General features: G+C 37.8%; 1 protein-coding gene across 1 annotated transcript in view; it reads left to right on the plus strand.

Annotated features, from left to right (window-relative positions):
• The window catches only part of LOC107746983 (UV radiation resistance associated gene), a 139,392-nt gene that overhangs the window by 111,017 nt on the left and 2,999 nt on the right, over positions 1-25,376 (plus strand). The window contains exon 14 of the mRNA XM_016561350.1: positions 17,055-17,146. Coding sequence (XP_016416836.1) covers positions 17,055-17,146 — 92 coding nt within the window. The remainder of the gene's footprint in view (positions 1-17,054; positions 17,147-25,376) is intronic.

Consider the following 25,376-nt stretch of genomic DNA (forward strand, 5'->3'; position numbering starts at 1 on the left):
ATATATATATATATATACATATATATATATATATACATACATTAAAATGAAAATGGCAACATTGTTTCAAAAAGTATATGCGTTTATATGTGCTTCATTTTCACTGGAGGAAACCTGTGGTGTGATGAGGGGTGAACGCAGCGAAAACTTAGGCTCATGACTCCTGACACCTCTATATCACCACTAATTGGTGTTAGATGTCACTCAGTAGTTGAAACATCTTTTTCAGACAAATAAGAGTTGTTAGGCATCAAAATGGGCACAAAGACACTAATTGGCTTTAGCACCAATTACCTTGTGCCTTGTTCTAGTGTACAATGGTGATAAAGCATGCTCAAATGCTCAATCATTCAGGCCTGAAGACACAGGGTTCCCACGGTCTTGAAAAACCTGGGCATTTTGGGATGTTTAAAAAGCATGCACAGGATGTGGAGCCTTCACTTCATTTGGTCCGCTGTATGCCTGTTAGCAACAGTAGTTTTCTTCAAGACACCTCTCTATATGCTTATTCATCCTCCTTATGCCTATTCTTCCTTTTTGGGTTTCACCTCTTACACCCTCCATTCATTCTTTCTCCTGAGGAGGTCTTAACATTCCAGTTATCCAGTTATTCCATTTAACTTTCTGAAGTGTTGTGTGAGTAAGCTTCTCCATCTTCCTGCCAGAGGGACAATTCCCACCTACAGCAATTAATCCATATATCTTATCCTCCCATTTATAGTCTCTAGATTTAGGCCTGCTATGCTTTATAAATTTGCCAATATTCTGTACATTGCTTAATTTTTTTTTCCATCCATATAGGCAATACCAGGGGCGATTCCAGGATTTTCATTTTAGGGGGCTCAGCCCCCAATGAGGGTATTATATATATATATACATATATATATATATATATATATATATATATACATATATATATATATATACATACATTAAAATGAAAATGGCAACATTGTTTCAAAAAGTATATGCGTTTATATGTGCTTCATTTTCACTGGAGGAAACCTGTGGTGTGATGAGGGGTGAACGCAGCGAAAACTTAGGCTACAGTAGATGGGGAACCGATTGCTCCCCCATGATATTTTGTAAACTGTATTTATGACAAAGAACTGCACAGATGCAGATATTATAACAATCTATCGATAAACACACACCTTGTCCTCTGTTTCTCGCTCTGCGCCGCCGCGGTCTGCGGATTGAAAAATAACGCGCTGAAAGATGGGGAGGAGCCGATCGAAGTCTGCCGCCGTTTTCATATGAAATTTAAAGGAGACTGAGGCGATCACGAATTCGTGTACTGCTATAGCCCCCTTAAAAATGGCCTAGCAACGCCCAAGGGCAATACATTACAAAAATGACTGCAGTTTTAAAGTTAAAGGTTTATTTTTTTTTTTGTATTAAAACTTTAAATGACAACTTTAAAGTTAAAGTTTTAATTTAACTTTAATTTAACTTCAGCTGGACATATAGAGCATATATAGTCCTATAGAGCAGAGGTATAAGAACATGGTCAGAGCTATAATGTGTTAAATGACTCAAAGAATATGTAGTCATTATGCACTGGCTCCTTCACATTTTCCTCATTAGTCTGTTCCTGCTCAGAGCTGCTGGCCAAGTCCTGTTTCCACCAATGGCCATTAACCAAATCACCATTAACAAGACACAGAGTGGGATTTGGCCTGGGCAAGTAGGTGTCAGAAGCGGAAAAATGCAGGACGTTATTCATAATTTGGGACTTTATAGTAGTCGGCTCTGTTTTAGTTTTCACTGCTAACCATATTCGCATGGGCTCCTTTCGAATTGCTCTCTGAAGCTGCAGCCAGGGGCGAGAATAATGGCCGACTCTTTTTCAGACGTGGAGTTGATCGGAAGGTTTAGCCCTTAATCTCAATCCTCCCTCCTTTTTTTCCTTTCTATCTGTACTTTTCTTCTTGTTTTTCAGGAAGGGGAGAATGGAAACTTTGTGTTTAGTCTCTGCCATCTCTAGGTCTGCCCACAAAAATGCCCACTTTTGCTGTGTGGGAGCAGGATGTAGTCAAAGCTGTAGCATTAGGAAACTGATATCGGCTTGGCATTTATCTCAGTCTCTCAGGGATTAGTCTGTGTATTGGAAAGATCATGGAGTCTTAGGCAGGTAAAATGTCCTTCCTATTTGGTGTTAACCTGTACAAGCTTTTAACTAATCTTTTAAAAGTGATTATGTGCTGGACTGAGAGGAAGAGTCCTAAAAAATCCACAAAATTCAACAATTCAGGGTGTGTTCACACTTGTCATGTTTGGTTCGATTAAAACGAACCCTGGTGCGATTGCTCTGTTAGTGCGGTTCGTTTGAGTAAGTGTGAACGCTGCCATCCGAACCCTGGTGCGCGCATCAAACAAGCAGACTGAGACCGCTAAAAAGATAGCTCTCTGTCCGCTTCCAAACGAACTCTGGTGCGGTTCGAATGATATATGAACGCAACACTGACCAAATACTTCTAAATGAACCAAAAACAGAAAGTAATGACAAGATGCGATACTATGCGACATGATCTGACGACGCGGGACGAACGGTGTATCCAAAACAAAATTCTTTAGGTTCTTTAGGTTCGCTGTCAAAAATGCCAGTGTGAACGCTCAGCGGACCAGGACCAAATTTATCGTTTTCTTTTTTGGTCCGGACCAAACGAACCAAGAGAACCGAAATACAAGTGTGAACGCACCCTTAGAGCCTATGAAGTGATCATGAGATCCTGAACACTGGTATGCTATGATACACAGACCTAATCTGGATATTTCATTATTTGTGTTCTCTAAAGTTGTACATTTTTCACATATGTATTATTTTGTTTCGATAAGTACAATAGTGGTGTTTGGCAGTGATCTCCATCTGAGGTATTGCACAAACGGGAATTGTGGATGCTTATCTAAAGCTCCTGCTTTTGTTCATGTATAACTGGCTCTTGTTTTTGCCCTTTTCGTTTCACAAAAGAAAAATAAATTGTTTTATCTTCAAAGATTACACTATACTTTAGCTGGACAAATCCTGGGAGTGTTTTCTTTTTTGAAATCACAGATTCTTGACAAATCACTCATTCCAGACCACAATCTCCTGCCTCAGATACTTCAGGGTATCAGTGTTGGCTTATCTCACTGTTGGCTTAGTTCTGGGAAGTCTGAAAATGCTTGCAAAATATGGCCCATTTCTTATAGTACTATATATATCTAGACACACACAGTAAGCTACAGCAGGGTGCAAAAGTCTCAAAATGCTTCTGTTTTGCATGTATCTAATTTAATAACTTTTATTTGTTATTACAAGTTATATTATCAGAAATGTTTACTTTTTTTTTTTTTTAAATGATTTTGTTTTTATCAGATTTCTTTGATTGTTTTTTTTTCTTTTTAGTTTTTACCTATTTGAGCATAGTGTACAGCAAACACACTCATAGAACAATCTCTACACACACCAACCCCAAAATAAGTGGCTTTAATAATATATTTTTCATGTGCAATTAACTGTAACTCTCCCATGACCCAGATTCACTTACAGTACTGCTTTTTTGTGTCTTTGATATAATAACCAAAGACCACCCAGCATTAGAAAAAACAACGATTAGAAAACAATCACGAAGGGCCTTATGGAGCTTCATACAGTATCTGTGTTTGTTTTGTCTGTGAGGAGGCACAGACTGACATACCTGTGCTGAGAGATGGCTCTTTGAGCCACACTCCAGAAATGCTGTTCAGGAACGCACAGCCTGGTGTTAAACTCCAAAAAAGCAAAAAAACAGATCTTTCATCATCTCAAAACAGGAGGTTGTCAGCACCCTTTAGCCTGAACTGCAATTACAATGATAAACCTTGCTATCTCACTATCATTGGTGTATAATGCCTTGAAATTTCCGGTTTGGAGTGTTTACTGCAGAAATTCCCTCATCTCGGATTTGGAATGGCCTCTTTCAGGAGTCTCTTGGCTTTGATGGATCCTTTGTCTATTGTTTTTAGGGTTATATTAACTGTTTGTCCTGGCAACCGCTCATAACATCACCATAAATTATGTCAAAGTGCAGCGGGGCTTCATTTCAACGTCAGATTAATTCATCCTAACCTTTTTTGTCTTGTATATCCTTACAGCCCCTTTAATAATACTTCAAGAACCTCTTCACTGACACCAGAAATGTTTATTTTACCTCTTATTACACCAGAGAAACAGGAGGTGTCGTCACCAAGAGGGATGGACAGGAATGTGCACCATTCAGAGCTTGAACACTAACCTTTGACCTTTGCTGAGAGGCTTTTACGCAATCCTCCGTCATAAAGTCCCTCAATTAAAGCAGAATAAGAAGGGAGAGCGCAATTGAATGTGAGAATGGAGGGCTTATTGCAATAAGCAGTGATTGTGTTCGTCTTGGAGCTTGTTGGGCATCTTACAGCTTTTTTTCCCCGTGCCCTTTATGGAGCCAATCCTCTGTCCTAGAATAACAGGCCCAATAAAGAAACCCTCAACAAGTTCTATTCCAAATTACAAAGCCTGATTATGAACACGCCAGACTTTTTGGCTGAAATTAAAATGTTTTAATGGCTTTATTTGGCTGTTACGCCTAAATGAGTGTTTTTCGTTCTGTGTGGGTTTCCGGAATTAATCCATCTTTCCATATTGGGTTATAAAAGTCGAACACGGCAAAGGGCAGAGGCGCTGTCCTGTTCATTCCCTTTGTGACCAGACTGTAAATACAGTAATATAGTAAAAATTCCTTGTAGACAATTTAAGAAATGTGTTCTGTACACACTTTGTGAATGCTTCAAGTTGTAGACCCCTCCATCCCCACTTGATGGGATGAATGGCTGTCTTTGTTTGTCATTACAGTGTTAACAGGTTACTCTGACCCCTTAGAGTGCAGTGTTGGTTTAGAGTTACCCCACCTTGGGTTAACACAGGCTGGTGTTACTCCATTCATTTAAGTTTATGACTCCAGTGATGGCTCTGGGACCCCTCAGAGGGCAACTGCTCTGACAGGTGTCAGTGCACCCTATGAGGTCATCAAAAGTGTTCACACTCTATTAGGATTTTGTATTCATTCACAACAGAAACTCAAGACCTGACCAGACCAGTTTCAGGACTTGTGTCATAAGTGCAATGAGTGAAGTGAAAATAATTTGTCTGATATTATTCTCAGCAGATAGATAAACAGATAAGTTAAAACTTTATTTATTACAAAAAGCAAATAATGAAGAATATACCATTTTTAATGGGAGCTTTTTTTGTGTTGTTTTCATGAGTAACTAACAAAATATAAGCCTAACCTAAAAACACATAATTTGGCATAAATACTTGATTATTCTAAGTTAAAAGTTTAAAGGAACAAAATTCATAACTTGACTGTGTATAATGTTCCTTATAACTTCCAGTCATTTACTCTACATGTGCGATTAATTGCATATTAATCGCACATGTAGAGTAATTTAGTTCCATATGTGCCTATAGTATTACAACACATAGATTATAGTTTTGCCATTATATTTTGTGACTCACCACTCAGATATTCTCTTATAATGTTATAAGGCCAATTATTAAAAAAACATAATCTTTTCAACGGAATCTAATGAATAGGCACTCTCTCCCTGTCTTTTGCACTTGTACACCATAAAATAACCAATAATATTATAATCAATGATTCTGCCAGCCAAAAAATTCATTGTTCCATTGTTTGTGAAAAAACTTGTGTCAGAGTCATAGACAAAAGCCTAAAATAAAATGTTAACCACTAGAAGCTGACAGATTTTTAGCATTTGTGTCTATTTATCAGTACTGATTGATTTTTTTTTTTCTGGCATATGAGCACAAAACTTGTAAAGGATTTTACCTGTTGTCATTTACAATAGATTTTAAATATTTAGTTTAAATATGTGAGCATTGAAAGTATTTTTTTCAATATTTTGTCTAAATTTGTTCTCATTGACAATATATGAAGAGTTCATTTGCAAAAACCGATAAACGCCACTTTAAAAAAAAAAAATCTCCACATATAGCGCGATCTGAACCCTAAACACGTTTTGTCAAAAAAGCCGGTTTTGTCCACTTTCACGGCTTCGGGAGTTCATGTTTTACTGCAGAAGCCGACAAGCGCCCTTGTTGTTTTTGAACAGAAGCCGATAAGTCCATTTTAGCGAATCAGCGCGCTGTATTCAGGTCAGGTGACAAGGCTACTTTCACTTTGAAAAGACGTGCTAGCTGAGAGGAGTTTCGTCAAAGCTGACTAAAAGTGATCGAGGATGGATAATTTCGACGAACTTGATGAACCTGTGATATCTTCTTCAGGGTGAAAAAGGAAAATAAAAGCCTTAACATTTTCACGGAACCTAGCAAAAGCAGCGCGTTACAATGGTGAGGGAAAAGCACTGTGTATTGCGTGTAATCACATCCATACAGTTTATGATCACAACAACAACTACATTTGTCAGGCATCTACATTGTCATCTGAGGAGAATACAAAGATTAAATGAGTGTTTTTTTAAACTCTAAAACATGAAATGTGGAGTTATCTGCTTTTGCCAAAAAACGACTGTTGGAGTTATCTGGTTTTGCTATAAAACAAACATTTAATATGTAAAAAAAACATACTTTCAATTAACTTGAATTTTGTAAATTACCTGTATTTGTTTAAGTTATTATTACTTAATCAAAACAACCCAACTGCAGTTTGATTGATATTACTTGGAATGCGCAATAAAAAAACGTTTTTGCAAATGAACTCTTCATATATTTCTATAGTTTATCTAATTTTCTTTTCATTGTCAGTATTTAAAAAAAATATTTTGCCACATTTTTCATTAACAGTGTATTTTCAATATTTTGTCTTAATTTGTCATCATTGACCATACATTTTTCAATATTTTGTCAAAATCTGTTGTCATTGATTATAATTTTTTTTATAATTAAAAAAATAAATAATGTGTCACTCAGCATATTTTCAATATTCCATATTTCTGTGTTGACCTGTTGAAAATTAGCCCATTTTTAATTAATATTTATTAATTAAACACATTTAATATATTGATCGTAAAAAAAAAACTGCATATTAATCAGAAATTCCCTGTCAGTCAAACTCTTCATTACTAGTCGTATAACTTGACTTGTAAACCAGTGGCTGAGACTCTACACTGTTGTGTTGTAGTTGTAGATGCCCAGTCTATGACATCACATGAAGAATGGCACATTAGTTTCCAGACATCTACACCCTTAAACCCACGTGAGGAGATCACCTGGCAAAGCCTTTATCGGACAACCCTTTATTGTATTATCGTATGAAAGAACGAAAAGTATGCGCATGTCTGAATCTGAAGCGTGTCAGTCTAATTATAGTCATGTTATACAGCAGCATTGGTGCGTGTGTCTATCTCACGGGGGCCTGGAAACACAGCGGGCTCTTGTTACCGGTGGTCTCCAAATTAAATTTCCCATTCGTCTCAGTAAGCCTTTCCCGTAATTATGTAAATATGTTGTCTCTGTAACGTGTCCATATGATACTCAATAAAGTGTAAGGTTGAGTAACGCAAGAGCTGGAAATGTTTTGAATTAAGCTTGTTGGCATCTGGCTAAATCCAAGAGGTACGTATAACCACACCTGTGTTTTATTATTATGGGATTGGACAGAAAGAAAGGAAGAACGGAGGAAGGAAAATAAGTAGGCTATTGGTAGAGAGGAAAAGAGGTGGTAGAAAGTGTTACGGAGGGATTGAGATATAAGGGTCAAGGACTGTGAATCCTGAGGTGACATTAAGGGCTTGTGTCTCCTTCCTCTAACCGTATCTTTTTTCCTCGGCTCTCAAAAGTAGTAGTGTGAATTGGAATGAGCTTATTTGTCAATCAAGAAAACACATTTCGGTGTAATCGCTCTAAATCCAATATTAAGTCCTTGTTAAAATGTTCTGTTCTCATATTTGCCGACCTTTTCAACGGCTGTCAACAGTGTTAAGGAAACTAGGCTCAAAGATTGCAACACTTGTTAAAGCATGAAATTAAGACACTTGGACATTGTGTTGACTGACCAACTGTATTTAACTTTACTATTTATATAAATATTTATGTATATGTGTACTGTACATATATAATAGATTTTATATATATGTTCTATTGTATTATATATGTACACAATGTTATGTAGAACGTTTTAATTTCATCTAGTTTGTAGTTTTCTGAATTGTATTACATCTCTATACTTTTTTTGTGTATGTATCGTATTGCAATGGCAATATTATCCACATGTTAATCTGATATGTGAGATTTCGATTGGCTTAAAAACTGGCGAGATATCTAGATGGAGTATAGCTCAAAGGCATCTTCATGGCCACACTCCATTGAGAGTTTTCATGGCTAATTTTGTTAGCATTGCAGCCAGAGTGCCTAGCATGTGTTTTCAAGCAGTCGTTGTGGTTTACATAAACCAGTTTCCTTTTGTATTGGAGACTTCAGCTGCACTGCGAGGCCAAAGCTTTGTGTTAAACAAGTCTGAATGTCCATTCAGAATTGTTGCTTAGACGTTTGCTGATGGCTTGGGTGTTTTGTGGCATATATTTACACTCCCATGTTGGCCTCGGATGCAATGAGGAATGTTTTGAGTGCACTTTGAGTTTCTTTTGATGTTTCAAAACAAGAACCTTGCCCCACCGAAACCAAGACCTCAAACATCTCCAGGTTGTATTTATCTTCAAATACTTAAGAACATATACTTGGCGTGTGCCCAGTAGCTAAAATATGCATACCTTTCTTGTGAATAACCTGAACAGTTTGGTGCCTTTGTGTTGTACCGTTTTACGTAAGCATGTTCCCGATCCCGGGTAGGCCTTGGAGCCACAATGACTTTGGTAAAGCGAGTAAGAATCCAGAGTAACCCAGATAATGATGAGTTATATTAAGGCTCATCAGTACAACATGTAGACCAGTACCACATTTGAACTATAAGGAACTGCTAGCAAGCAGAATTATACAGGCATTGGGCCAACCTAAAGAAGGCCTGTCTTTTTCAAAACTTCCTAAAATTCAGGGTTGGAGTGGGTATAAGCAAATATCGAGTGATCCGAGCCAAGGGTTGTCAAAAATGTTCTCCCTCATCTATTAATTTTCAAGCAATGGCCCTGGACATAGTCAAATCTGTGGAGAAATCTCTTCAGAAATGCTTTCTCTTCAAGGTTAGAGCTAGACCACCATTTTATGGACTTCTCATCACCTTGTTTCTCAGACAACAAGAGTGGACTTTATACCTTGCATATGATACGAGAACAGGAAGTTAGATCATGAGCAAAAACCTAATAGAGAACATTCAAAAATTGTTCATTCATCACAGCCTTTGAGCGATTTTTGCATGTCTTTATGTGAGTCTACGCCCATACTTGACCCATACTGACCTTGGTGAGTAACATAAGGATAGCACCTGTGCCGGCCCCTCATAAGCAGACTAATAGAGGACCATCCGGGGCCCCTGATTACCATCCCTTGGGGGGGCAAGATCTCGGTCAACCAGCAAAACCATTCCCCATTTCTATTTTTTACGAAACAGGGCAAGAAGGGAATGTCTTCATTTATACATAAAGGATTCGGTTTATATTGTAATTTACTGCAATAGCTCACTGCGTGGGTCTGAATTTCAGGTATCTCTAGAGTTCGGATCCCGAGTTGCTGCTCGGCCATCTATGTTAGTAAAAATACTCTGCTGATGAAAAGTTATGGCCTTTCAAATTTCCGACCCTCCCAAGCATCTGCTTCAATGAGTTGTCAAGAGATTCTAGGCGCCCCTTTGCATTGAACAGTTGTGACTTTTTTGATGACAAAACCCTCATCAACACGACCTCTGATGGAATAAAGAGGATTCATTTGGGACGCAGTTTACATATCCTACGTCAATTCTAATTTCCCTCAAAAAATGAGACCCTCTTTAAGCCGTTAGTATGTAAGTAAATTGGCCATGGCAGAAGTGGGAAAAAATAACAGGATGACAGGGAAGAAAAGGGAAAAAAAACTCTTAATTTTAATGCAGATGATGGAACACAAATACAGCTGAGATTCCAGGTGGAAGTTCCTTTCTGTTAAATGTTTTTGTTATTTTGGATCTGTTATACACAGTGGAATGTAAAAGTCCACTTTTAGAATTCTTGTATTTTTCTCTGTTTTTCTTTATTTAAATATGTTATGTTATGTTATGTTATGTTATACAACAGTTCGTTCTGGTTCTCAAATCTGATTGGTTGAGAACCGTGAGATATTGTACTGGTATCGCTACAGGAACGCCCTTTCACAATTTTCATTATATGAATAACTTTTATTTACTTCATATTTTTAAATATTATTTTGTATTTTTTATATATTGTTTTATAGATAATATATTTTATATATTATTTTGTTTTTATTTTGTAATATAATAAATTTTTATTTTTATATATTTTATATTACGTTTATGTAATTCTAAAAATATTTTACACTGTAATTACATTTTTATAACATTATTATTATTATTATTTAGTTTTGCATGTTGAATTAAGAATGTCTCCAGTCTCCAGCAATTCAAGTTTTGTAGCTCATCAGTTTTAAGTTAATGCAAACTTTTGACAGAAAAGGTCAAACTTGGAAAATGTAACTTTCTGCCATATAAAAATTCTATAGCTCCACATTTGCATGCTATTAAGTTTGACCAGTATATTAGAAATGTTGAAGTCGTGACCTAACTGATTCTAGAGCTTCTCGTGTTTCTGGGACACCAAGAACCGTTCGTTTGCTGTGGTATCCCATGCACCTTTTCAAACCTGCAGTTGGAAAACCACCTGTCTTTTATCCACAACCAATCTGGACATTTCTTTTATGTGGCTGTTCTCATCCATAGAAGAAATTCAAGAACCTTGCTTGAGTCAAGTCTGGAGAATGTGTGGTAGGAGTCTGGAGCATCTAGGTCAAGATGGAGACACCGCAGACGAGAGTTCCTATATCGCTTTCATTCATACACAGCATGCATCCACAACTTTCTTGTCCAATACCACCATCGAGAACCAGCAGAAGAGCAAACAACAACCAAAAGAACCTCAAAAGAAACTAGAAGATCCGCATTGCTACTGCACTGCTATAATGTTTATCGAAATCCTCACCAAGGTTTTAAATCACAGCAGATACCTCCGTCGTTACACCAACAACACATTATTCACCCACAATTCTCTTTGCTTTGCGTCTGTCAGCACCCGTTTTGATTTAGAGCTGTCTGCGGTGCGAAAAAGAAACTGAATATACTGTCGGGTTGGTCTCTCTCTTCTTTCGCACATTTCCAAATCTCCGTTTGCGAGAACCCCGTGCCACCCGCTGCTCTGTTTGTTGCTTCAACTTGTCAGCAGGTCAGGCTGTCGCTTTTAATTAAGACCGACGTGCCGATCCATGCGAGTCCAAGTTCCCCGAGACGCTCCTACTGTCTTCGCCGATGGCGCATTTTCAGTGGGCTGGATATTTATTTGTTTGTCCTTGAGTTCGGGGAGGGAGAAAGGGCAGTTGTTTGCTTAAAAAATACTTTATGTCCAGGTTTATATGATAATCTATCCCAGCACTCTTTGCCAAAAGCAATTCACAAACGCTGCAATTCAAGCTACGGCGTAATGCAAAGCACACAAGGGAAAGAGGAGCGCGCATACCTCCGTCACGCAGCACGCCAGCGAGGGCTCGCGGGCCAGATGTGCTCGGCTCTTAAACACATGTAGCAAAAATGGTAAGGATGAACAAAGGCAGTAATGAAATCAAATGTGCATGCCAAATGCCTTTGACTTGCAAGATTGCAGGAGCAGATTTCGTCCCATAATGCATTGCTTTGCAGGGGCAACCTGCCCCAGGGAGTGGGTGGGTGATTATTAATGACTACTAGTTGAATTATTGACATGCTGCTTGAGGTTTTACGGTGTAAGACATATCTTGCCTTTTGTCTGTTTATATGCTCGTATATGCGTGAATAAAAGGGATTTGGTTGTTTACGTGATATGAGAAGGGTTGGCGTGCAGATGGAGGAGGCACTCACAATGGTACTCTAGAACACACACACTGACGCAACCCTACAGTCGAAACAATTGCGATTGTGCCCCTTTCGATCCAATGATGTCATCATTCCGCTCTTCCTTGAGCTTCATATCGGGTTTCGGATCAGCACCCTTGGCTGCAATTCAGTTCTCAGTTTTGGAAGAATTACTATCCTTGAATGAATACACGCACAAATGCTCTGTTCCAAAACTGGTGTGCTGCCTACGGAGATAGTATGTTACGGCATCATGAGCCGTTTCCAATGCAAAGACAGTCAAAGTGCAGGCAAGCTAATTGTTATTTTCTTTTGGCTAAATACTAAAGCAGCACCACACATATCTTTCACAGAAAAATTTATTCAATAATGCATTGCAACAAGCTCAGTGAAATAAATCCAAGATGGCAGATGAAGTGAGAGAAATGTAGATTATGAAATAAATATACCCTACCATTCAAAGGTTTGGGGTCGGCAAGATTTTTTAAAATGTTCTTGATGGAACTTGTTTATTCTCACCAAGCTTTCATTTATTTGATCAAAAATAGAGTAAAAAACGTGATATTGTGAAATATTATTATAATTTAAAATAACTTTTTTCTGTGTAATTTATTCCTGTGATGGCAAAGCTGAATTTTCAGCAGCCATTACTCCAGTTGTCAGTGTCACGTGATCCTTCAGAAATCATTCTAATATGATGATTTGGTGATCAATTTTTTTTATTATTATTATTATCAATGTTGAAAACAGTTTGGCTGCTGTATTTTTTTTTTTTTGTGGAAGCAGTGATACATTTTTTGCAAGATTCTTTAATAAATCGAAAGTTCATGAAGAAATCATTCTAATATGATGATTTGGTGCTCAATTTTTTTTATTATTATTATTATCAATGTTGAAAACAGTTTGGCTGCTGTATTTTTTTTTTTTTGTGGAAGCAGTGATACATTTTTTGCAAGATTCTTTAATAAATCGAAAGTTCATGAACAGCATTTATTTGAAATAGAAATTCATAACATTATAGCATCTTTGCTGTGACTTTTGATCAATTTAATGCAAGAAAAAAATGCAATTTAATGCAATAAAAAAATCTTGACCACAAACTTTTGAATAGTAATGCAAATTTAATTCCATTTTGAAAAGTACTGATAAAAATTGTGTGATTAAAAATTATTTACAATAGCTCTGTTCCAAAAACCTAGTGCACATTATGCTGCCTACTAAGTGAGCAATGTAACCGGAATTCTGATGCCACACAAATGGTGCTTTTCATTGAAGACTCAACACAACTGATTCAGTAGAGTTTTATATTAGCATTTTGCTAAGCGGTGTGATACGCTAATAAGCATAAAAGCACATAGTACTCACAAATACTGGGTAGAATAATACATTTTTATTTACAAAAAAACTATTTTTAGCTTTTTATTTTTTATTTTGAGCAAATATTTCCATTCAGCATTTCTGAGCTTGTTCATTGCGCTCTGGAAACGCTATTTATCTGGAAATACTAGCTCTGTTAAAATTTCTCCAAAATACGGTATCTTCTGACTGCAAAGCTAGCATTTTTCAGGTTTTGGAACAGACCGATAGACTCCTCATCGGGGAATCTCATCAGACAAACTGATAATGATCGTCTTCTTCACCACAAAACGAAAGACACGTTTCCCAGCATTAGAGATGGATCGTAAAAACATTCACGCCGAGCCACCGCTTTACGAGGGGGTTGGATTGGATTGTGTGTTTGGCTGTTCAACCATGTCCGTCCTACTTAACTTTCAGTTTCACTTTTTTGGAAACTCTCACTGAATTTTGGTTTTAATCTAATCAGTATCTTTGTCAGAGAAACACTGAACAAATATGGCTTTAGGCAGTCGTCCAGGCATAAGTGGTACACCTCGTTCTGATTCTAATACGGAATGCTGTTGCTGTTGGCACATACTTCCAAAGTCCTTTTTCCTTTTGGTCCACATGCGGATCCCAGCACATGGTCATCTGGTCAAAGCCAGTGGTGTACTTTTATCCATGAATGAATAAGGCTGTTAGTTTTGTGTGGAATTGACCATGTCATCACCAGTGGAAATTTGGAGCAGTGCCCTCTATAAAGAAACAAAAGGTAGATCCCTGGGGTCCTTTATTGAAAAGAAACTACACATACTCACACTGATGTCAAACTGCTCTAGGGAGGCAAACAGAAATAGCACAGTGAATACAAAGACTTGGGTATCGAAATGATGATATACTGCAAACTAACACTACAATATATAAACATTGTGTTGGTACCATATCGGCTAAATTAAGATTTTTAAATTTAGATTGATTGATACCCGATGTGTATTTTTTTATATTTTATATTTAATTGTACATTTCCCCTATTTTTACATTTTGATGTAAACACTGTTGAATGTGATTTTTAATAATTTTTTTCATACTGTACATTCGGTTACTTGTAGCATTTAGTTTTTAAATTAAGCTTAGTTTAGAGATTTTTTTATTTAACGGTTAACCTAAGAATTTATGAGGGTAAAGATTAAGGGCCAGATTTACTAACAGCTTGCGCCACGGCAAACCGTCTTTTGGCGTTAAGATAGTACTGTCAAGATTTACTAAAGACGCGCAGTGAAGAATTAGCGCTGAAAAGGCGTGGACAGTTATTTTTGCGCCTGACCTTATTGAATATGCATTTGTAGACATTTCCCTTTCAGACGCAAAATTTATGGGAGGAGAATATTAAAATCAATCACGCAATGCGATTTACTAACGTTTGCGCTTGTTAAATTACTGGTCTTTGCACCATTATTTAACTCCCCAAAAAAGCATGTCTTAAACTATTTTGCACCTGTGTCATTAGTAGATCACCTGCACCTGATGAGCGTCGGCTCTGCTTATTTGCGACTACGCTAATTTGCGCTGCACTTTTTTTATATTGCGTTGGTCGAGATGTAAATGAGATGTAAAAGTCTCTATTTCTAAAAGAAAAAATTATAATTTAAATATTGTAAAAACATTTAAGAATAAAATCTCTATAAAATATAATTAATTTAAATTACATATAGGATTTTTATTTATACATTTATTATAAAATTGTATATATTTTATTTTGTCCCCCAGTAAAGTGAACAGACACACATATCTCACTGTGTCTACTTTAAAACTTATTCGGTGGGTTGAAACGGGATCCAAGAAGTTAATGTGCTTTGTTTTGTTTGTTCTTATCTCTATTAGCAGCACCCAATTTTTTAAATATAGTTTTACAGGTGAGCTAAAGAATCGGTGTCCACAGTATTATAAAATAAACAGATCTTTTTTTTGTCTCTAGCAGATCACTAGTGAACACCTAAAGGAAATGGCTTTTGCTCCATTTTGGCATTAGTTATAACCTACTCCATTTTCCAGAGTATTTCCGTCTCTCATTTTCTCTCTCCCCTCATATCCCTATTGAATTCTTTGCCTGTAGGAGTGTCATAGTGGAAGCAGTATCAGTTGTAATTGAAATCACATGCGGATCATCTGTGTTATTGTATCATGGTGTTATTATGATTGATCAGGTTTTATGAAGACATGTGGAGGGTGCTGCCATACAGCCAGATAAACCAGATGTTTGTCAGGGAGTGTCCTTGATACATTAGTTCCCCTTGAGACCTCATGCACTTGCTTTTCTTTGAAAATAAAAACACTGTTATTGTTACATTTCACCTCCAAGCCTAAAGGGGGTGCTGAGTTTTTCTGAGAATACTGATACTTTGATTCTCATTCTGATTTGTAAACTGAAGACAGTTTTGTCATTGACATGGCTCAGAAAGAAATTATGTTTCTTGAGAGCAAGAGAAAAAAAGAGTTGTGTATGCGTGTTTTTTTCCTCCCGTTTTTCATTCATTCCAGATGTGTGCCATTTCTCTCACACTTCCTTTTTCTTATCTTTGTCTTTTTCCCCTCCCACATCCCATCTCCATCTGAACATACACACATGCTGTATTATTGTAGGTGTGTGTTGGTGTTAACATGTCAGAGAGCATTGACGACCAATGTATTAGACTGAACAATTGTACAAGAGGGGGAAATAAAACGTTAGAGCTTGTTGGGTCTTCGATCACGTAGATCAGTCTCATATTTTCTTTGACACAGCCTCCCCTTGTCTTACTTGTTTTCCCATTCTGTCAAATGTGTCTCTTCTGAAGCTCTCTCCCCCTTGTTTTCCCCTATAAAAGAGTCTAAAGCAGTACAAATAGGTGTTGTGGTATGGCACAGACTTTTTTTTTTTTTTACTCAGGCCAGTGGTTTATGAGGCTATAAATGTTTGAGATTGTCATGTGAGGATAACTCCACTTTTTATGCGTATCTATCTGGTCTACCGTAGCATCATGTAACCAGACCGTAAAACAAATCAAATTAAATTAAAGTATAGTATAGTATAGTATAGTATAGTATATTGATTATTTATTTACTTATTTATTTATTATAGACTAGTCAACATTTGAGGTGGATAAAAACCTTTCATCAAAGTTGTCCTAAAGCCTAAAACCAAAATGCGTTCTTGTCTTAGGACAACTTTGATTAACTTTTTTGATCCACTTCAAATGTTGACTATTATATTATATTATATTATATTGTATTATATTATATTATTTTTTATAATAAATATTTATTTTATATTATTTTAGTTGATCACTTTTCTTGTCCGTCATAATGTCATGACAGTCTCTGGTTCTGGGCAGTCTGTGAATGTCTCTTAACAGTTTTAGGACAGTTTTTTACATGTTCCCATCCTTATTAAATATTAATTTGAAACTTAAGGGAACCATGAGCTGGTAAATGTCTCCTGTCAGTGGTTCTGCAGCAAGCAGACTAAATAACTTAAACATCTGCAGATGGAAAACCTTTTGTGTGTGTGTGTGCGCACACCTGTGGGGTAATGAATTAAACTGCTGCACTAGCTGATGGCATGATGCCCAGGTGATGCCGTATAGTGATCGTATACTCATCATTCAGACAGGTGATGATGTTTATAACAAATACATTTCCTCTGTGTTTTTCTTTCTACAGTTGAGGTACCAGCATGGGCTCTCCACCCCAGATCTGCGTCAGACTTTACCCAACCTGAAAAACTTCCTAGAGCATGGGCTACTTGTACGATGGTGAGTTTTAACATTATTATTGATGTTTGCTAGGGTATGGACGTGAGTGATACCTATCGGTAAGCCCCTCCCCTCAACGCAGATGAGCCAATAGCAGTCGAGTATCAGTTGCACGGGGAGCGGAACTCGGACATTTTTAGGTTTCAGCGCCATAGAGAAACATTGGAAGATCCGAAGCTTGCATCGGTTTAATGGTGTTTATGCTACAAAAATGGAAAAACGGTGTGCCTAGGGTACTTGTAACACTAATTCCAGTTATCCTGAGAGGATAGGCAATGTAATTTATTTTATTCCATTTCCTAAATCCAACCAAAACAGAGCAAAATGTCCCTAAGCATTCAACCCCAATCACAATGAAGACGAAAATGTTCATTTTCTGATTGTCATACTCTCATTAAGTTACACTTTTCATCTGCTCAAGCAGAACGTTAATGTCATCTTGTGCTTCAGCAAGGTATCTCTGGCTAAAACTAGCTAACATTAGCATTAAAGTTAGTGAGTCCATGCTAACGTACAAACCTAAATAGTTCTGTATAGTAAAACTGTTCTCACGTCATGTACCGTGCAGTGAAAGTCAAAAACACATAAACGAAGGTCTATATTAGAGTGCCTCTCCATATTAATCTAGTTAAATGTAAATTAATTTAATCTTACTCTACGGTATATGAACGGTGTTGATCCGGGATGTTGTCATTGCGATCGTGACGACCGTAACATAATTCTCCCGTTTGCGTTGTGATCTGTATTTTTACATTTATTTTAATATCTTTTATATATCCCTCCATGGCATATTTAAGTCCCACTTGAAGGCCCATCTACATCCCAAATTTATCAGAAACACCTCGGAAGAAGGTTTTCACTGACAGCTGTCATTGTAAAACAGTAAGCAGCTCCATTTGTTTGTCCGAGTGAGCAACAGTAACTAAATGTTGTGACTGGACGACTTCAATAACTTTCGTCCAATTTCAAATCTCCCGTTTTTGGCTAAATTACTTGAGCATATTGTTGCCTCACATTTGTGTAATCATCTCACAGTTAATAATCTTTTTGAACCTCTTCAGTCGGGTTTTTGTAAATTTCACAGTACTGAGACGGCCTTAGTCAAAGTCACCAATGATTTGTTGATGGCTTCTGACTCTAGTGCAACATCTGTTCTTATTCTTCTTGATCAAAGAGCCGCGTTTGATACTGTGGATCACAGTCTATTACTTACTCGTCTTGAAAGAGTTTTTGGTGTGTCTGGGACTGCCTTAAGGTGGTTGAAGTCTTATTTTACTGACCGCTCCCAGGTTGTTTATATGGGTTGTTATAGGTCCGAGATTAGCTCTGTCTCAACTGGTGTCCCTCAGGGGTCGGTTTTAGGTCCTTTACTTTTTAACATTTATATACACATAACGATACGCAGATTTATATACATTCAAAACCTCATGAGCGTCTTGACGTTGCTTATTTGTCTGACTGTATTACTGAGATTAAAACGTGGATGGATAATAATTTCTTGTGTTTGAACGGTAAGATATGCTCATTGGTTCCCGTTATCAAATTTCTAAAGCTGGTTGTCTGTCCCTGACTCTTGACGGCTCTGTTTTGGAAATCCAGAGTCGAGTGAGGAACCTTGGAGTTATTTTTGATGCAAATCTGTCTTTTGATTCTTTTGTCCAGAATACTGTTAAAACATCTTTTTAGATTAAAACGTGGATGGATAATAATTTCTTGTGTTTGAACGGTAAGATATGCTCATTGGTTCCCGTTATCAAATTTCTAAAGCTGGTTGTCTGTCCCTTACTCTTGACGGTTCTGTTTTGGAAATCCAGAATCGAGCGAGGAACCTTGGAGTTATTTTTTATGCAAATCTGTCTTTTGATTCCTTTGTCCAGAGCACTGTTAAAACCTCTTTTTTCCACCTCAGAAATATGCACCACATTACCTTATAGAATTGTTACATCCATACACTCCTAGTCGAAGATTGCATTCATCTCAGTCAAACTTGTTGGTTGTTCCTCAAACACGTCTAAGATCTATGGGTGATAAGACTTTCTCTTTCTATGCTCCTGTCCTTTGGAATTCTCTGCCTCTTGAACTTAGGGAAGTTCAGAATTATGATGTTTTTAAAGTTAAACTCAAGACATATTTTTTTAAATTTGCATTTGCTTGTTGATTTTGTATTGTTTTTTTATTGTATTTATTATATTGTGTTCAGCGCTTTGAGAAGCTGCTTTTAAAGGCGCTTTATAAAATAAAATAAAGTTTATTATTATTATTATTATAGGTCCGATAGGTCAGTTGTGATCAGACTTATTGTTTTATGTGGTGGATGATAAAACAGGGAGAAAAAAAATCTCATAGACTTACACTGAACTAGGGACCCGAGCCATATCTAGGAACCAGAATAAATAAAGGATGTATTTTTTGTTTGTTTTCTTTTATACAGAATTCTTGGTTTAATTTATATTCATTTTCACAGTTCCTTTTCATATTTTAAGATTCTTTTTCCTCATAAAATGTACAGATATTACAATATCTATATGCATTGTCATATTTACTTTTTATAATTTATTTATAGAGACTAACATATTTATAAACAGTCGCTTTCTAAATCTAGTGTCTGTTGATGTGCACTATGATAAAGCACTGTAGGAATCTAGCCAACTTTTGAAAGCAACAAAATGAGCATTTTCACATCAAGTGATGGTTAAAATTCCCAGTTGTATCCCATGGCACTCAAAAACATAGTTAAAGAAAGCCAGCTTTTGATCTCTCCAGCTCTTTCTTGGTCCAGCGATAGGCAAACCATCTATTTGAATGTTAATTTAATAATATGTGTTTTGAAAGGAAGGAGGCCAGGGTAAGTAAAACTCTTCAGCGTCCCCCCAGTAATGTTTAATGGATTGTGGAAATGCTTAAGATGGAACAGATGAAAGTGTGACCTTTTGACCTCTTGAACCGTACAGAGTGGCAGGAAGTAGAGGAGGAAGTGGATGTCCGGCAAACCGTCGGTTGCGCTGCATGGCTAAACGGACCCGGAGGGCGGTCGTGTTGACTCGACGGTACGCTTAGAACCGTGAAAGAGCAGTTTCCGCCTCCCCCAGGGAGAGAGGGACCATATACACAAACACAAAACTGCAGAACATTCCTTTCGACATATTCCTCATACAGCCCCACAGCTGTAAACGATAACTTACAGCATGCTGACACCCTCCTAGAGTCAAGTTACGTTATAAAGTCTGCTAGCGTTGACTCAAACAGGAGGTCTAGACTCGTTCTCCAGCGCAGGAAGCAACTCTTTGGATCCAGAGCTGAAATGTGAAATATAGAGTAAATGTATTCTTTTATTTTCCGTTTGTTGCAGACTGCTTTTATTACTCTTGCATTCACTTCCTCTCCTACACTCCCTCCCCTCTCAGTTTAGATAATGTTTCCAGGGCAGGGGCCAGCGATGTGAATTATCGGCGCATAAAAATCTGCATCAGGGCAGCTGCAGGAGTTCCTTAGAGGAGAAAAGAAGGGGACGGGAATACCAGAGAAAGCACATGAAGAAGTGGGAACACTGGACAGGTGTACCATGGGAACCTGTGCTGTCATTGTGCAGATTCAGAGGAGGACATGTTGAGAAAATATAGAGATTTATTTTGCCCTTCTTCTTTAATCCCAACGGACGTTTATATAGGAAAGGGAGATGTTTTCGAGACTGGCTTAATGAAATGGTTTGATCTGTTCAAATTTGCTTTAAGAGTTGACAGGGTCTGAACACACACAGTTTCGCCATCTGCTTTGGGTGTTCAGGAGTTTTGCATGTCTTACAACCAAATTTCTGCACAGGGGTTATTAATGTTTGATCGTTTAGCAGAACTGTTGGCTCAGACCGCTGGACTCAGCATGTGTTTCAGCTCGATTTACTGACTGGACGATAAAGTAAAGAACCTTTTTCATGGGAAAACTACCTGGTTCCAGGTTTTTTTTAGAATTGTTTCAGGAATACACAAATTGAGTCGCCAAGTCATAATTTCCATTACATCATTATTGGTTATCACAGAGACGACCAACCATTTTTGGCATATTTATTTTGATTGTTAGTAAATTGGGTTGTGAGAGAAAAAAACAAGGTTCAAATTGTCTATCTGGTTGTCAGTCATTTAGCCTACTTGCCTTTTAAGTCTAGTGTAACCGGTTCTACTTCGCCTCGCTCCGAGCGGGATTCGAAACCGCGGTCTCCGGCGTGGGAGGCGGGCGCTCTAACAAGGAGGCTAAATGCCACGGCCTCTAGCGTCAGTCGCTAGAGAGCCTCTTGAGATCAGGGGAATGAGGTTTACACGCACAGCTCTTACTAGCCTACAACAGTTACACTCACCCCCCTAAACCTCACTCCCATCCGGGTCACGGCACCAAATGTAACTGGTTCTACTTCACCTCGCTCCGAGCGGGATTCGATTCGGCCACGGTCTCTAGCGTCAGTCGCTAGAGATCAGTCGCTAGCGCCTCTTGAGATCAGGGGAGTGAGGTTTACACGCACAGCTCTTACTAGCCTACGACAGTTACACTAGGACTTTAATGCTGCCTTCCAAATCAGAAAGTTGGAATTTCCAACTTCATATTTGGAAAAATGTAGTTAAACTCCACTTGAAGTTGGACTCAGTTTTTCCAACTAGGAAACTCTAGGAAACACATTTTGAATTAATGATAATAAATTTTAAAAAATGATGAAAATAAAATAAAATGCATCAATTACTCCTACAAGTTCCTACAATTCCAGAGCTTGTTTAGCAAAATTTTGCAGATAGAATTTAAAACACAGTAAATTATGCACTTTTGGTAGACATACAGTTTGGTATGTCTAATGTTAACAATGCTGATTTGCTTTCTTTTACACCACCTTCCAAGCCATAATGGTTAGAAATCTGAAAAATAAAGCAAGAATATCCCAAACACAACTTGGATAGAAAACAGCAGTACAACATATTGACCGAAATGTACTTCTGTCCCTCAGAATCTTTGTTTTGTTTGTTACAAAGCCACTGCAGAATATGTGGAGCTGGCGTTTTGTGCGCTGACTTTGAGGAAAAAAATGTAGAACTTTGCAAATGACAGACGTTTCAAATCTGTTAAGCTTTCAGTGGGTGTTGTGATTAAAATGTTAACATGGCAGAGTCCTGTCGAACAAACTCACTCTGCTTATCTCACATCTCTGAGCCTTTCACCATCCTGTTGCTTTTTCCCATTCAAACACTGATTGGCAGTTAGATTCATTCTTCGCTGCCTTCATCTGGAGCCATAATCACTCTCATGCATTCTGGCGGTTTCCTCTGCGTGTCAGTCCAGTTGGAGCGGGAACAGTCTGAGACGCCAAATGTGGAAGAAGAGCAAAATGATGAGAGAAAAAGTCACAGTTTAGAGCAGTCGATGGAGTCTAAGAAGAAACAGAGAGTGAAGATGGTGAAAGGCAGACAGGGGGTGCAAGACATGGTGCCGCTGTGTTAATGATGTGTCCTGCCGAGTTCAAACCGAGACATTTTCTTATTTATGGAACAGGACTCTGGCAGCGTTTTAGAGGTCCTGCAGCCTCACTGTGGAGCTCTTAAAAGCAGGTAAAGGCGTGGAAGTGAAGGGACTGATGAGACTTAACACCCCAGGACGGAAACTCTAGGGTGGGGTTGGAAGTTCTAAAGAATCCCTTGGAACCCGGGTGAAAGTGCAACACTAACAAACCATAAATCTTCATCTTTATATCTTTTATTTAAACCTTTTTCATTGGTTTAGTTCAAATCTAAACCCACCCACCAAGTTTAGCCTATAGCGCTGGCACAAATTCCCAAGCTTCACCCATCTACAGTAAGTTCTGTAACTTGGCACCATATTTGGAAAGATTCAGGTGGATTCTTTTCCATCTCTTTGAAAACATGATTCATCAGGCAACTATTTTATTATACATCTTCATAACAAGCTTTTGCTAATCCAATATATAAATGGCTGTCAAATAGCTTGAAGGAAGGCCTGATTAATAACAAACAATGTTTTTGGATGTCTACCCATATAGTAATCCCTTAATTCTGGGTACACTTAGAAATAAAGGTCCTTTCGATGTTAAAGTACCTTCTCTTATGCCAGTTTAATGTGCAAAGACAACTATAAGTAAGCCATTCTTGGTTGGTTTTTTAAAAACCTGTAAACACAGAGAAACAGGTGTCCCAAATGCAGCATGAATTATATACAAAGTACACGCTGAAATATATATTTTATATGCATTGAATCAGAGCGAGGAACTCTTAGAACTGTCCGGATAGATTTGCACAGTGGGATGAAGCTGTCTCTGTGGATAACATACTGATAGGTGTTTGTACTCACATCTGGTAGAACGTTCCTCCAAAATTCCATCAACATTCCTCCAATGTTCCTTTATTCTTGACGCAGTCAACCCACCAAAACACATTCCGATTACAGAACCCTGGTTACAGTGACGACTTTGGCCTTATTTGCCACTTACCCTTAAGTGCCGGAAACAGTCCCACATGTGTGATCATTCCTATCATTGTACATTTTTATGAAGGTTGTCAGTGGGACGTAAACAGTGTGAGGCTTTGAAGCATTATTACGGGTGCATATCCAGAACAGCAATACAGGAAACAATTTGTCATCCCCATAAACAATGCATTTTTATGTCAATAGGTAAATTAGCACACAGGCATTTTTGCGAATGCAGGCCAGCCTTTCGAAAATCTGAAAAAGATGCTTCTCTCAGTTTCTTGGATCCAAAAACAACAACGGAAAATGTCATATTTCATTTTCCTAGCCATATCCTCAAACGAACTAGGGAACACATGCTCAGCTAACTTGTAGCATAAATGGTGTAACTTGCAAAATGTAAATTCTATTAATTGAAATTACTTTTTTTTGCCTTTATTTTGACGGGACAGATCAGAACTGACAGGAATCGAAGTGGGAGAGAGATAGGGGGCGGGATCAGGAAAGGTCCTCAAGTCGGGATTCGAACTCGGGACGCCCGTAGTGCAATGGCGTGGTATGTTGGCGCGTTGCCCACAAGGCTATTGATTTAACTCATTTTTATTACAATATCAAGGGAAATAATTGACAATTATATTTACAATTATATTATTGTACTTAATTGTCAATTATAGTAATTGTAAATAGTATTATTATACTGTAATTACATAATTGCCAAGTATAATAATAATTGACAATTATATTATTCTATAATAATATAATATTTTTATCATTATAATTTTTTATTCATTTAATTGTTTTATATTTGTTTTTATATTTAATGATTATAAATATATATGTCTGCATGTATTTGTTAGTATGCCATTATGCAAACATATTTTCAGGGCTGTTAATATATTTAAGTATATCCATGTCCGTAGAAGAGGTGTAAGGTCTTAAGCAAACATTATTCAAACTGTCTTTACCGTCATCCTGCGTTTATTTTTGCTTTTCGCTCAACCGTGGAGAATTTGTGGTTTCCCGAATTCCTCCTGGGTAGTTTGAGTCTGTTTCTTGTTCCAGAGTCCGTTTCACAAGAATACACACCTCTGCCGCCGTTATTCTTACGCAGCCCCTCCGGTTAGCTCCCGGACCACCACCACCCATCCCCACACAGGACGTCCCGAGATACGTTCCCTCTCCCTGCCAATGTTGTGCTTTTGGAGGGAGGGGTGGAGACAGCCTAATTGGCCCATATTAAAAGCCAAGTTTAAGTCCAACAGAGAAAATGTGCTGCATGAAAAATATTATGACGGTTCTGGGAGATCAGTCTGGCATGCTTGAGCACAAATAGCCCCCTCTTCTTCTCTCACGACTCCGTCGCATATGCGTGCTGGAGTCCTGCGCCATCTACTAGCACACACCGGCCCCTTGCTCTTGATTAAGGGTTGCGGTTTGACACATGTTTAGAGGAACTCATTTATAAGGGGAAGCACAGTGTAACAAATAGCCTCCTGTTCCAAACAAAAAATGCTTTATTTTTCCCTGCTAGGGGTATGACATCTAAACACTTGGCTAGATGGAGCCCATATGTTTTACATATCTACATAACACATGCATAAGTTGGTGTATGTGGCTTTAGACTATTTTAGGGCTGATAACACATTTTAAAATAATTATTTTTTTAATCTGTAATCATACAGTACACTAAAGAATATTAGTCTGAGAGATGGGCGTACAAGGACTCATTTCTACAATCAGAGGTCGTCATTAGTCAACCGTAGATGACACGATT

This window comes from Sinocyclocheilus rhinocerous, unplaced genomic scaffold (assembly GCF_001515625.1).
Source record: "Sinocyclocheilus rhinocerous isolate Xijiao unplaced genomic scaffold, SAMN03320098_v1.1 scaffold708, whole genome shotgun sequence".
Lineage (NCBI taxonomy): Eukaryota > Metazoa > Chordata > Actinopteri > Cypriniformes > Cyprinidae > Sinocyclocheilus > Sinocyclocheilus rhinocerous.